At 47.2% G+C, this 15,540-nt stretch overlaps 1 protein-coding gene across 2 annotated transcripts in view; it reads right to left on the bottom strand.

The window, feature by feature from the left end:
* The window catches only part of slc9a6a (solute carrier family 9 member A6a), a 60,285-nt gene that overhangs the window by 41,460 nt on the left and 3,285 nt on the right, over nt 1-15,540 (bottom strand). For both annotated transcript variants that reach the window (XM_078211734.1, XM_078211733.1), the window contains exons 2-5: nt 9,508-9,707; nt 9,047-9,124; nt 8,159-8,235; nt 3,258-3,370 (exon numbers count right to left, since the gene is read on the bottom strand). In XM_078211734.1, the coding sequence (XP_078067860.1) occupies nt 3,258-3,370; nt 8,159-8,235; nt 9,047-9,124; nt 9,508-9,707 (468 nt within the window). The remainder of the gene's footprint in view (nt 1-3,257; nt 3,371-8,158; nt 8,236-9,046; nt 9,125-9,507; nt 9,708-15,540) is intronic.

Genomic DNA, 15,540 nt, shown 5'->3' with positions numbered 1-15,540 from the left:
TTTCCTCATCTCCCTCTAACCTTTCTACAAATCACTTTAAATCTATGCCCCTTAGTCACTGACCTTTCTGCTGATGTAAATAGGCTGTCCCACTCTCCCCAGGACCCTCGCATTTTTGTACATCTCAATCAATACTCCCCTCAGCCTGTTCTGTTCAACAACCAGTCCCAACCAATCCAATTTTCCAGTCCTGGCCACATGTGCGTAAATCTCCTCTGGACCCTCCTTAGGTAAGTTTATTTATTAGTCACAAATAAGGCTAACATTAACACGGCAATGAGGTAACTGTGAAAATCTCCTAGTCGCCACACTCTGGCGCCTGTTCGGGTACACAGAGGGAGAATTTAGCATGGCCAATGCACCTAACCAGCACGTCTTTCAGAATGTGGGAGGAAACCGGAGCACCCGGAGGAAACCCACGCGGACACAGGGAGAACGTGCAAACTCCACACAGACAGTGACCCAAGGCAGGAATCGAACCTGGGTCCCTGGCACTGTGAGGCATCAGTGCTAACCACTGTGCCACTCCTAATGCAATTAAATCCTTTCCATCATGAGGTGACCAGAACTGCACACAATACTCAAGTTGTAACTATCTGGTATTTAATACAGCTCCAGCACCACTTCTCTGTCCTTACATTCTATACATGATGTGGAGTTGCTGGCATTGGACTGGGGTAGACACAGTAAGTTGTCTCACAACACCAGGTTAAAGCGCACTCGCCTGATGAAGGGGCAGCGCTCCGAAAGCTCGTGCTACTAAATAAGCCTGTTGGACTTTCACCTGGTGTTTTAGGACTACTTACTATATTCTACACCTTAGCTAATAAATGAAAGGATTCCCTATGCCTTCTTAACCATCTTATCAACCTGTCTTGCAACCTTCAGGGGTCTGTGGACATTCACTCCAAGGTCTCTCATTTCCTCTACACCTCTCATTATCCTCCGACATGTTGTCTAATCCTTGGCTTAATTTGATTCCAAATGCGGCTCCTCACATTTCTTCAGGTTGAATTCCATTCCAGGACATGAATATCTTCCTTGTCTACAGTAATTCTCCTATCAACCATGCAGACAACTTTTATGCCGTCTGCAAATCTCCTGATCATTCCCCCTACATTTATGTCCAAATTATTAAGAAATACCACAAAAGGTATGTGTCCTAGCACTGTGTGGTGCAGAACCCCTCCATGGAAACAGCCTTCTGGTTCCAAAAACATCCATCAACAATTACTCTTTGAAAGACAGGAACATAGAAGAAAGGATCAGGAGGAGGCCATTTGGCCCTTCGAGCCTGCTCCACCATTCATTACTATCATGGCTGATCATCCAACTCAATAGCCAAATCCTGCTTTTTCCCTATAACCTTTGATCCCATTCGCCCCAAGTGCTATATCCAGCTGCCTCTTGAATACACTCAATATTTTGGCATCGACTACTTTCAGTGGTAATGAATTCCACAGGCTCACCATTCTTTGGTTGAAGAAATGGCTCCTCACCTCCATCCTAAATGGTCGACTCTGAATCCTCGGACTTTCTTTCCTGCACTGAGTCAATTCTGTACGCAGCTTGCTACATTCTCCTGGATTCCATGGACTTATTTTTAATCAATCTGCAATGTGGGATATTAACTTTCCTCCACCAGTCAGAAGCCATGATAACAAAACATTGCTCAAGCTCCCAACACCCTCCTGGTCACCACTGCCTCCACCACAAAGAACCAGACAATGTCCCTGAGGCAGAGGCTCAGAATGGCCATTTTGTAACTGAACACAATCCCACTCAGGAGGAGGCCATTCAGCCCATTGTGTCTATACTGGCTCTTTGAAAGATCTATCCAATTAATCCCAGCTGCCCCCTGCTCTTTCCCAATTGTCCTGCACATTTTTCCTTTTCAAATATTTATCCAATTTTCTTTTGAAAGCTCCTACCAAATTTGTTTTCAATGCACTCTCAGGCAGTGCCTTCCAGATCACAACTCACCATGTTAAAAAACATTTTCCCATCCCCCCAGCTCTTTATTCATATTTTCAATCTCTATCTCTCTAAAGACCCTCCTGCCACTGAAAACTATTCCAACTTATTCCGCGTTTCCCAAACTCTGGAACTCTGGGTTTGTGCTGAATGCGTTCAAGAATGTCGCTGATGTACAACATTGGAAAGATGCTGTGAAGATGCTTCTCCAATCACAGGCTGGTTTTTCCATCAATCAGTGAGAAGCTGGCCTCTGATTGGACAGCAGGAAAGATCCAGTAAAGGTGAGAGTGAGGAAGAGAGCGGCTGGTGGAGTCGGGTCGTGGGGCACAAGGGCAAGTGATGTGTGTGGGGGAGTGAGAGGACGCGGGGCGGACACGGCGTGGGCGAGACTGTGTGCGTGCGAGACTGCGTGTGATAAAATCCTGGAACACCCTCCCTAACAGCACTGTGGATGCAGCTACGCCACATGGACTGCATCGGTTCAAAGAAGCAGCTCACCACCAAGTTTTTAAGGGCAATTAGGATAGACAATAAATGCTAACCTAGGATGTAGCCACCAAAGCTCATATACATACAAAGGGTTGTGAATGCACCCCGGTCCATCATGAAAATGACCTCTTGCTTCAGGAAGGGAGGGAGGCAGGAAAGAGGGAATTAAAGGCCAGTTTGGTTGATCTCTGTCATGGGAAGGTGCAGGAGTCAATCAGAGAGAGGTTATAGCTGGACACTCAGACAAGCTGAAGGTCATTGGGAAGAGTGAGCCTGGTTTCGCAAAGGTGATTGGTGTTGAGCACCGCCTTGGCTGCAAGAGATTTCAGCTGGAGTCTGGGGAAAGAGGGAAGAGTGTCCCTTCTTCTCTCCGATTGGTGAGTACTTCTTTGCTTTAAAATGAAAGGAAGGGTCGCACACAGACTTTTTGTAAAGTTTTGTGGACATTCACAAATATCCCACAGAGAAGGGAACTTGCGCATGGTCTACATGTGACCCCGCTCCCAGCAGCCAGTCCATGGAATAGAATCGGATTTAGCAGCGAGGATAGTGCTGAGCCAGAGCCTGTCCACAGCTCAGAATAAATGCTCGAAACGGTACCGGCATTATTCCTCTCAGAGGGACAGCTGATTGGTAGGGTAAGGAAATGCCACCACCTTCCCTCCACGCCCCCTGTCCTCCTAAAGTCCGTCCCTCCCTCTCCCCCACTCCTCCATCTCCTACACTCCTCCCTCCCACTCACCCTGTTCTGGTTTGAGATCTCTGCCAGCTGATTGGCCAGTTTGACGTACCTGGGTCAGTCGCAGAAATCAAAGCCCCGAAGAGCAGGCAGTCTGTGAAATAAAAGTCCCCATTCAGCTGGCCAATCAGAGCCATCAGCTTGACACAGCCATACATAATCAGCCTATTGAAAGAGAGAAGGGAGAGAATTCATTCTGGGCAGTGATTGGATATGTTTATTTAACTCTTCGTGTCAGTTTGCGTGAAGCAGCGCGAATCCAGATCCCAGCCGGTCCGTTGCTGGGATCTCGCAGCTCCAGCCAATCACAGACAGCTTAACAACAGATTCCAAATCCGCAACCCCTCCCCCAACCCCTTCATCCTGAGACTGTGTCCCCGTGTTTTAGGTTCCCCGACCAATGGAAACAATGTCTTCGGCTCCACTCTATTAAACCCCGACAGAATTTTTCAGATTTCAATGAGATCACTTCTCATTCTTCCAAACTCCAGAGAATATCGACCCAATTTACTCAGCCTCTCATCCCAGGGCAACCCCATTTATCCCAGGAACTAATTGTGAATCATTGCTGTATCGCCTCCAATGCAAGTATATAAGAAACTTAAGCAAGGAGTAAGGAGGTCAAAAAGGGGTCACGAAAAAGCATTGGCCAGCAGGATTAAGGAAAATCCCAAGGCTTTTTATACATATATAAAGAGCAAGAGGGTAGCCAGGGAGAGGGTTGGCCCACTCAAGGACAAGGGAGGGAATCTGTGCGTGGAGCCAGAGGAAATGGGCAAGGTATTAAATGAGTACTTTGCATCAGTATTCACCAAAGAGAAGGACTTGGTGGTTGATGAGTCTGGGAAAGGATGAGTCATGTTGAGATGGTATTGGGGTTCTTGAGAAACATTAAGGTAGACAAGTCCCCAGGGCCTGATGGGATATACCCCAGAATACCAAGGGAGGCAAGGGAGGAAATTGCTGGGGCTTTGAGAGAAATCTTTGTATCCCCACTGGCTACAGGGGAGCTATGATGTGGAGATGCCGGCGTTGGACTAGGGTAAGGACAGTAAGAGGTCTCACACCACCAGGTTAAAGTCCAACAGGTTTATTTGGCAGCACTAGCTTTTGGAGCCCAAGCCCCTTCTTCAGGTGAGTGAGGACTCGTGTTCACAAACAGGGCATATAAAGACACAAACTCAATTTACAAGATAATGGGTGGAATGCGAGTCTTTACAGGTAATCAAGTCTTAAAGGTACAGACAATGCGAGTGGAGAGAGGGTTAAGCACAGGTTAAAGAGATGTGTATTGTCTCCAGCCAGGACAGTTAGTGAGATTTTGCAAGCCCAGGCAAGTCGTGGGGGTTACAGATAGTGTGACATGAACCCAAGATCCCAGTTGAGGCCATCCTCATGTGTGTGGAACTTGGCTATCAGTCTCTGCTCAGTGATTCTGCGTTGTCATGTGTCGTGAAGGCCGCCTTGGAGAACGCTTACCCGAAGATCAGAGGCTGAATGCCTGTGACTGCTGAAGTGTTCCCCGATTGGAAGGGAACACTCCTGCCTGGTGATTGTTGAGCGGTGTTCATTCATCCGTTGTCGCAGCGTCTGCATGGTCTCACCAATGTACCATGCCTTGGGACATCCTTTCCTGCAGCGTATCAGGTAGACAACGTTGGCCAAGTTGCAAGAGTATGTACCGTGGATGGTGTTCTCACGTGAGATGATGGCATCCGTGTCGATGATCCGGCACGTCTTGCAGAGGTTGCTGTGGCAGGGTTGTGTGATGTCGTGGTCACTGTTCTCCTGAAGGCTGGGTAGTTTGCTGCAGACAATGGTCTGTTTGAGGTTGTGCGGTTGTTTGAAGGCAAGAAGTGGGGGTGTGGGGATGGCCTTGGCAAGATGTTCGTCTTCATCGATGACATGTTGAAGGCTCCGGAGAAGATGTCGTAGTTTCTCCGCTCCGGGGAAGTACTGAACGACGAAGGGTACTCTGTCCGCCGTGTCCCGTGTTTGTCTTCTGAGGAAGTCGGTGCGGTTTTTCGCTTTTGTCGATCAATGAGTCGAATGCCATATCCTGTTCTTATGAGGGTATCCTTCAGCGTCTGTAGGTGTCTGTTGCGATCCTCCTCATCTGAGCAGATCCTGGGTTACGGAGGGCTTGTCCGTAGGGGATGGCTTCTTTAACGTGTTTAGGGTGGAAGCTGGAGAAGTGGAGCATCATGAGGTTATCCGTGGGCTTGCGGTAAAGTGAAGTGCTGAGGTGACCGTCCTTGATGGAGATGCGTGTGTCCAAGAATGCAACCGATTCTGGAGAGACTACTCTCCGTGAAGGCGGCCTTCACGACACACGACAACGCAGAATCGCTGAGCAGAGACTGATAGCCAAGTTCCACACACGAGGACAGCCTCAACCGGGATCTTGGGTTCATGTCACACTATCTGTAACCCCCACGACTTGCCTGGGCTTGCAAAATCTCACTAACTGTCCTGGCTGGAGACAATACAAATCTCTTTAACCTGTGCTTAACCCTCTCTCCACTCACATTGTCTGTACCTTTAAGACTTGAATACCTGTAAAGACTCGCATTCCACCCATTATCTTGTAAATTGAGTTTGTGTCTTTATATGTCCTGTTTGTGAACACGAGTCCTCACTCACCTGAAGAAGGGGCTTGGGACTCTGAAAGCTAGTGCTGCCAAATAAACCTGTTGGACTTTAACCTGGTGTTGTGAGACTTCTTACTGTACAGGGGATCTCCCAGAGGATTGGAGAATAGCCAATGTTATTCCTTTGTTTAAGAAGGGTAGCAAGAATAATCCAGGTAATTACAGGCCAGTGAGCCTTACATCAGTGGTAGGGAAATTATTGGAGAGGATTCTTCGAGACAGGATTTATTCCAACTTGGAAATAAGTGGACGTATTAGTGAGAGGCAACATGGTTTTGTGAAGGGGTGGTCGTGTCTCACTAACTTGATAGAGTTTTCCGAGGAAGTGACAAAGATGATTGATGAGGATAGGGCAGTGGATGTTGTCTCCATGGACTTCAGTAAGGCTTTTGACAAGGTCCCTCATGGTAGACTAGTGCAGAAGGTGAAGTCGCATGGGATCAGAGGTGAGCTGGCAAGATGGATACAAAACTGGCTCAGTCATAGAAGACAGAGGGTACCAGTGGAAGGGTGTGTTTCTGAATGGAGGGCTGTGACAAGTGGCATTCCTCAGGGATCAATGCTGAGACCTTTGCTGTTTGTAATATATATACATAAATGATTTGGAGGAAAATGTAACTGGTTTGATTAGTAAGTTTGCGGATGACACAAAGGTTGGTGGATTTGTGGATAGCGGAGGACCATCAGAGGATATAGATCAGTTGGAGACTTGGGCAGAGAGATGGCAGATAGAGTTTAATACAGACAAATATGAGGTAATGCATTTTGGAAGGTCTAAAACAGATAGGAAATACACAGTAAATGACAGAACCCTTCAGAGTATTGATAGGCAGAGGGATCTGGGTGCACAGGTACACAGGTCACTGAAAGTGATAACGCAGGTGGAGAAGGCAGTCAAGAAGGCATACGGCATGCTTGCCTTCATTGGCCGGGGCATTGAGTTTAAAAATTGGCATGTCATATTGCATCTTTATAGAAGCTTAGTTAAGCTGCACTTGGAATATAGTGTTCAATTCTGGTCACCAGAAAGATGTGGAAGCTTTGGAGAGGGTACAGAAAAGATTTACCAGGATGTTGCCTGGTATGGAGGGCATCAACTATGAGGAGAGATTGGAGAAACTTGAGTTTGTTCTCACTGGAGCGACGGAGGTCGAGGGGCAGCCTGATAGAAGTCTACAAGATTATGAGAGACATGGACAGAGTGGATAGTCAGAAGCTTTTTCCAAGGCTGGAAGAGTCAATCACTAGGGGGCATAGGTTTAAGATGCGAGGGGCAAGGTTTAAAGGAGAAGAACAAGGCAGGTTTTTTTTTTACAGCGGGTGGTGGGTGCCTGGAACCCGCTGCCAGGGGACATTGTGGAAGCAGATATGATAGTGACATTTAAGGGACGTCTTGACAAATACATAAGATGGGAATGGAGGGATAGGTCCCCGGATGGGTAGGGGGCTTTAGTTCAGTCGAGCAACATGGTTGGTGCAGGCTTGGCGGGCCGAAGGGCCTGTTCCTGTGCTGTAACTTTCTTTGTTCTTTATCTCCTTTCTTAAATGTGGAGACCAAAACTGCACACAGTATTGCAAATGTGGTCCCACCAAAACCCAAATCACATTGGCCTTTTTAGAAAGGGAGTTAAAGTATCAGAATAAGGAAGTCTCGTCAAAGTTACATGGACTTTAGATGTACGCCATCCCTTTGCAATTTTTTATTGGTACCTCTTAGTACTTTATTTCTAATTTAAAAAGCCAATTCCAATTAAGTCCAATCATGGTCCCCACACGAGGGACAAACAGGATCCAAGCTGACAGGATGAGGCATTGCAGCCCCTCCCGGGCTTCATCTTTGCCAAGAGGCCAAGCTGGCTTTGAAAAATTGCATCAGGTAAAGCCTAGATTTTCCCTCATTGGCTTCCCTGATCCTTTACTCGACCCTAGCTCAGAGGAACCACCATCGCAGGTGTCAGCATACCTCCCATGCAATGGCCTAGCCCAATTCAGGCCAACATTTCATTTGCCTTCCTAATTATTTGCTGTACCCATTAACATTCTGTCGATGTTGTGATAGGAGTGTGAAAATATAATTCCTCAACTTTGAATTCATTTAATGATTGGATGATTTTTTTTGGAAGTAACTGAATCCAGGAATTTTGTATAACGGGCCCTTAACCCACCTGCCCTCTGCTGGTCAACAACATTAACAACAGATAAACCACAGCTAAACTCCAACCATTCTCACAATGAAGTTTGAGGAAAGTTCACTGTCTAAATTATTGCTGGTCAGAATCAGGAATGTGTTGGTAATACTCACCCAATCACAATACAGGAAATGACAGTCCCAATAAAAGCATACGCCAAAATGGAGCCCAGGTTCCGGAAGAAATGTCGCTGAAAACACACAAAGTGATAAATTTCCCAACACGCAAACTCCAAACTAATCTCCAGGGAAAGAATTTAAACCCTGGGGTCTTGATTAATAAGGGGACGAGGAGTTTATGGGGAAAAAGCAGGAGAAAGGTGATGAGAGAAATATGAGCCTTAATTGAATGGTGGAGCAGACTCGATAGGCCGAGTGGCCTAGTTCTGCTCCTGTGTCTTATGATCCCCAGAAATATTGGCTAAGATTGGCTTGGAGGAGGAGCTATGCCTACTCCAATCAGCTTGGATCATGTAGATCAAGCCCAAGACAGGAGGTGAAAGCCCTGTCTTGTCAGCTTGGATCGGGAATGTCTCAACTTGTTGAGACTCTGAATTGGGGACTTGATTTGATTGAATTGGAATAAAGATACAAAAATCTATAAAATATCTCCCCATTTCAAACAGCTTTGTAAATGTGAACATTCCCAATGTTATGAACCCACTGAAAAATTCCTTTTCTTGGGAACCTTCCTGATTTTCCCAGTCCACCTGCATATTGAAGTCCCCCATGATTATTGTAATATTGCTTTTTTTTAATGTCTTTTCTATCTCCTGATTTATTTTCTGCCCCACATCCTGACTACTGCTCGGGGGCCTGTATATAACTCCCATCCCATATCTTACCTTTGCGATTCCTCAACTCTACCCACAGAGATTCTACGTTGTCCGACCCTATATCAATTCTTGCTATTGATTTAGAAATTTATTCTGATATTTAACTAAAATACAGAAACATACATCAGTTGCACTCATGAAAATCAGAGAGTAGAATTTGACTCACTCGTTTCAGACTGTAACCTGCATAAAATATAATCGGAGGGAGCAGGATGTTAAAGAACACTTCTGGGTCAAAGGTCACCTGTACATCAAAGCAGAAGCAATGGTAGAATTATCAAAACCTAGAGCGGGTAAAGAGATAAACCCAGGCCTCACTAACACCCTCTCCCTAACCCCTCCAGTCCCCTGCCCCTCTCCCCTTCCCACCCCCTGCATTACCCACACCACTTCCTCCCCATTGAGCTCTGCCACCCACCCCAGTGCTCCCCCTCCCCAACTCCTTACCCCGAGGTCCCACCCATCCTCCTCCCATTCTCCCCACTCCCACCCCCTCATCTCTCCCCCCCCCCCCCCGCCCAACCCCATCACATGCCCATCCACGCTCTTTGCTTCTTTCCCCCAGTCTCTCAGCCCGATCCCCCGGATTCTCCACCAATCAGTGAGTGAAATCAGGAATACATTTACCTTTTGCAGCATCTCGTTGTCGTGTACATTATTAATGTCCTTGGGGCTGATTTCACTCTTCATTGTGTATTCATAAAACTTCCCACTGACATTAATTAATAAAGTTGCAGGACTGTCTTCTAGCTCACAGCTCAGGGTCACATTATTGACGTCCGTGGGAACATGGATCCCATATCGGAGAACAACTCCAGCCAGGAGGCCTAAACAACAGGCAGAGAGATATTAGAACCCTAAACAACAGGCAAAGAGACACTAGAACCCTAAACAACAGGCAGAGAGACACCAGAACCCTAAACAAAGGCAGGGAGATATTAGAACCCTAAAGAAAGGCAGAGAGATATTAGAACCCTAAACAACAGGCAAAGAGACACCAGAACCCTAAACAACAGGCAGAGAGACACCAGAACCCTAAACAACAGACAGAGAGATATTAGAACCCTAAACAACAGGCAAAGAGACACCAGAACCCTAAACAACAGGCAGAGAGACACCAGAACCCTAAACAAAGGCAGAGAGATATTAGAACCCTAAACAACAGGCAAAGAGACACCAGAACCCTAAACAACAGGCAGAGAGACACCAGAACCTTAAACAAAGGCAGAGAGATATGAGAACCCTAAACAACAGGCAGAGAGATATTAGAACCCTAAACAACAGGCAGAGAGATATTAGAACCCTAAACAACAGGCAGAGAGATATCAGAACCCTAAACAAAGGCAGAGAGATATTAGAACCCTAAACAACAGGCAGAGAGATATCAGAACCCTAAACAAAGGCAGAGAGATATTAGAACCCTAAACAAAGGCAGAGAGATATTAGAACCCTAAACAAAGGCAGAGAGATATTAGAACCCTAAACAAAGGCAGAGAGATATTAGAACCCTAAACAACAGGCAGAGACACACCAGAACCCTAAACAACAGGCAGAGAGATATTAGAACCCTAAACAACAGGCAGAGACACACCAGAACCCTAAACAACAGGCAGAGATACACCAGAACCCTAAACAACAGACAGAGACACACCAGAACCCTAAACAACAGGCAGAGAGATATTCGAACCCTAAACAACAGGCAGAGACACACCAGAACCCTAAACAACAGGCAGGAAGATATTAGAACCCTAAACAACAGACAGTGACACCAGAACCTTAAACAGCAGGCTGAGAGATATTAGAACCCACACAAAGTTAGTATGTAGGTACAGCAGGTAATTAAGAAGGCTCATGGAATGCTGCCAAAAGTAAGGATGTTATACTGCAGTTTCACAGGACATTGGTAAGACCACATCTCGAAATAAATGTATTGGAGGTGGGTTACGTGATTGATACCTGGAATGAGTGGGTTGTTTTATGAGGAAAGATTGGACAGACTGGGCTCGTCTCCACTGGGGTTTAGAAGAATGAGGGGTGATGTGATTGAAGTTTACAAGACCCTGAACGGTATTGACAAGTTGGATGGGCAAAAGATGTTTCCTCTTTTTTATTATTCATTTATGAACATACAACATACAAATTAGGAGCAGGAGTAGGCCACTCGGCCCCTCAAGCCAGCTCCACCATTCAATAAGATCATGGCTGATCAGATTGTAACTTCAACCCCACATTCCTGCTTACCCTCAATGTGGGTACCCCATGGGATGTGGGCTTTACTGGTCAGGCCAGCATATATTGCCCATCCCTAATTGCCCTTGAGAAGGTGATGGTGAGCTGCCTTTTTGAACAGCTGGAGGCCCTGAGATGTAGGCACACCCACTGTGCTGTTACAGAGGGAATTCCAGGGTTTTGACCCAGTGATGGTTAAGGAACCGCGATATATTTCCAAGTCAGGATGCTGAGTGGTTTGGAGGGGAACCTCCAGGTGATGGTATAACCACGTATCTACAGCCCTTGTCCTTCTAAATGGTTCTGGTCATAGGTTTGGAAGGTCCTGTCTAAGGAGTTTTGGTGAGTTCCTGCAGTGCATCTTGCAGATGGCACACACTGCTGCCACCGTTTAAAGTGATGAAGGGAGTGAATATTTGTGGAAGGGGTGCAAATCTAGTGGGCTGCTTTGTCCTCCATGGTGTTGAGCTTCTTGAGTGTTGTTGGAGCCGCACCTATCCAGGCAAGTGAGTATTCCATTACAAGACAGTCCAAGAGAGTATTCCATTACACTCCTGACTTGCACTTTGTAGATAGTTATAGAAATGTGTTTAGTCACATTTTCGAAGAACTCCACCAGGCTCGTAAGGCACGATCTGCCCTTGACAAAGCCATGCTGAGTATTCTTGAGCATACTAAACCTCTCTAAATGCTCATATATCCTGTCCCTCAGGATCTTCTCCACCAGTTTACCAACCACTGAGGTTAGACTCACCGGTCGGTAATTACCTGGGCTATCCCTATTTCCCTTCTTGAAAATAGGAACCACATCCGCAATCCTCCAATCCTCTCCCGTCTCCATCGACGACGCAAAGATCATCGCCAGAGGCTCTGCAATCTCCTCCCTCACCTCCCACAGTAACCTGGGGTACATCCCATCCGGACCCGGCGACTTATCTATCTTGATGCCATTCAAAGATTCCAGCACAACCTCTTTCTTAAAGTCCATCATTATTTTGATGATGGCTGATCATTAAATTCAATATCTTAGAAACATGGAAAAACGACAGCACAAACAGGCCCTTCGGCCCCACAAGTTGTGCCGAACATATCCCTACCTTCCAGGCTTACCTATAACCCTCCATCCTATTAAGTCCCATGTACTCATCCAGGAGTCTCTTAAAAGTCCCTATTGAATTTGTCTCCGCCACCACTGACGGCAGCCGATTCCACTCACCCACCACCCTCTGTGTGAAAAACTTCCCCCTAACATTTCCCCTGTACCTACCCCCCAGCACCTTAAACCTGTGTCCTCTCATAGCAGCCATTTCCACCCCGGGAAAAAGCCTCAGAGTCCACCCGATCTATGCCTCTCAACATCTTATATACCTCTATTAGGTCTCCTCTCATCCTACGTCTCTCCAAGGAGAAAAGACCAAGCTCCCTCAGCCTATCCTCATAAGGCATGCCACTCAATCCAGGCAACATCCTTGTAAATCTCCTCTGCACCCTTTCAATCATTTCCACATCCTTCCTGTAATGAGGCGACCAGAACTGAGCACAATACTCCAAGTGGGGTCTGACGAGGGTCTTATATAGCTGCATCATTATCCCCGGACTCCAAAACTCAATCCCTCGATTGATAAAGGCCAGCACATCATACACCTTCTTAACCACCTCCTCCACCTGCGGGGCCGATTTTAGAGTCCTATGGACCCAGACCCCAAAGTCCTTCTGATCCTCTACAGTACTAAGAGTCTTTCCCTTAATATTGTACTCCTTCATCCCATTTGATCTGCCAAAATGGACTACGCATTTATCTGGGTTGAAGTCCATCTGCCACTTCTCCGCCCAGTCTTGCATCCAATCTATGTCTCTCTGTAACTTCTGACATCCCTCCAGACTATCCACAACCCCACCAACCTTCGTATCGTCGGCAAACTTACCAACCCATCCCTCCACTTCCTCATCCAGGTCATTTATGAAAATGACAAACAGCAAGGGTCCCAGAATAGATCCCTGGGGCATTCCACTGGTGACCGACCTCCATTTAGAAAAAGACCCATCTATATGCACTCTCTGCCTCCTTTGGGCAAGCCAGTTCTGGATCCACAGGGCAGCAGCACCTTGGATCCCATGCCCTCTCACTTTTTCTAGAAGCCTTGCATGGGGGACCTTGATCCCCCTTCACCCCATATCCCTTGATCCCTTTAGCCCCAAGAGCTGTATCTAATTTCTTCTTGAAATCAGACATTTTGGCCTCAATTATATTCTGTGGTAGTGAATTCCACACATTCACCACTCTCTGGGTGAAGAAATTTCTCCTCACCTCAGTTCTAAAGGTTTACCCCTTACCCTCAAACTATGACTCCTAGTTCTGGACTTCCCCACCATTGGGAACATTCTTTCTGAGTCTACCCTGTCTAACCCTGTTCGAATTTTGTAAGTTTCTATGAGATTCCCTCTCACTCTTCTAAACTCCAGTGAATATAATCCTAACCGATTTAGTCTCTCCTCATATGACAGACCTGCCATCCCAGGAATCAGCTTGGTAAACCTTCACCATTCTCCGAATGAGGTTATCCAGCCCATTGAGACTGCACCGACTCTCCAAAAGAGCATCCCTCCCATAGGCAGGGGCTACAAATGGACAAAGATAAACGCAAAATACTGTGGACGTTTCATCTCATTCTCCATTTTATCGCTCTCCTTTCCACCTCGCCCCCACCCCCTCCACCCACCCCCCCTTTTTCAGGCCAACTGCCAGATTCCTTAGGCAGTCCTTTACCAAGCTGTACCTTTGTTTTGCCCATTCACACATTCTGATTACTTAATGGACACTTTTAGCACCTTCTCAGCCTTCTGCATTTACATTCCCTTTGTCCAATTCCACCACCCCCACCCTCAAGAGTATAAATCTTGTCTGATTTTCTTTCCTCTCAGCTCTGACCAAGGGTCACCCAGACTCGAAACGTTGGCTCTATTCTCTCTCCACAGATGCTGTCAGACCTGCTGAGATTTTCCAGCATTTTCTGTTTTTGTTACAAATGGACATAGATGGGTTTAGTGAGTGGGCAAAAATCGGTCAAATGGAGAATAATATGGGCAAATGTGAAATTGCCTATTTTGACAGGAAGAATGGTGAGAGGTTGCAGAACTTTAAGGTGCAGAGGGATCTGGGTGTCCCAGTGCACAAATCACAAAAGCAGGTACAGCAAGTAGATAGGAAAGCTAATTGAATGTTAATGTTTATCGTGAGGAAATCAATTACAGAAATAGGGAGGTTATGCTTCAGTTTTACAGGACACTGGCGAGACCGCATCTGGAGCATTGTGTACAGTATTGGTCTCCTGATTTAAGGAAGGATGCAAATATATTAAATATTGCAGTATCATGTTCCTGTATTAAGGGTTGCAGCATCTTGTGTGTTTGCTGGGAACACATTCTAGCTGTTGCCTTATCAGAATAATTCTGGGCCCTTTCTCTGCTGCAGTGAGCACAACCTCCCTAAAAGTGTATAAGTGTTATGTAAACAAGATAATCTACACATATTTTGCGATACAGATGCTGCTCGAACAATGATTCAATGTCTGTGTCACCTTTACCTGGGGCCTCAGAAAGCTGCAATGTCGGAATGCTGATTACTGATCAGTAAACAAAGGGAGTCTTGTGAAGTGTCTAAAAGTAACAAGTTATAAATAGAAAATACACAGACAACAAGAGGGTCAGGGGGGAGGGGAAAGTTTGGAGGGGGGGTGGGGGGGAGTTTGGAGGGGGGTGGGGGGGGGGGGGGGAGTTTGGAGGGGGGTGGGGGGGGGGGGGGGGGGAGTTTGGAGGGGGGTGGGGAGTTTGGAGGGGGGTGGGGGGGGGGGGGGAGTTTGGAGGGGGGTGGGGGGGGGGGGAGTTTGGAGGGGGGTGGGGGGGGGGGGAGTTTGGAGGGGGGGTGGGGGGGGGGGAGTTTGGAGGGGGGGTGGGGGGGGGGGAGAAGAGTTTGGAGAGGGTAGTTGGGAGAGGGGGTTGGGGCAGGGGTTTGGGGATGGAGGCTGGGGGTCTCCTTACCGTACACCATGGCCAGTCCATTCTCACTGGGGTGGGGGAGGGAGTTTGGGGGGCTGGGGAGGGGGGCTGGTTGGGTGGGGATCTCTTTACCGTACACCATGGCCAGTCCACTCTGCTCGGGGGTAGGTTGGGGAATTTGGGTGGGGAAGTTTGGGGAGGGGGGTGGGGAAGTTTGGGGAGGGGGGTGGGGAGGTTTGGGGCTGGGGTCTCCTTACTGTACACCATGGCCAGTCCACTCTCATGGGGAAGTAGGGGGGAGGAAGGGGATTGGAGGGGGGAGGTTGGGGCGGGGATCTCCTTATCGTACACCATTGCCAGTCTGCTTTCATGGGGAGGTAGGTTGGGCAGTTTTGGGGGGGTGGGGAGGAGTTGGGGGGGTTTGGGACAGTTTTG

This window comes from Mustelus asterias, chromosome 4 (genome assembly GCF_964213995.1).
Source record: "Mustelus asterias chromosome 4, sMusAst1.hap1.1, whole genome shotgun sequence".
NCBI lineage: Eukaryota > Metazoa > Chordata > Chondrichthyes > Carcharhiniformes > Triakidae > Mustelus > Mustelus asterias.
The sequence above is the reverse complement of the archived record's forward strand: the minus strand, read 5'-3'. Positions and strand labels throughout refer to the sequence as shown.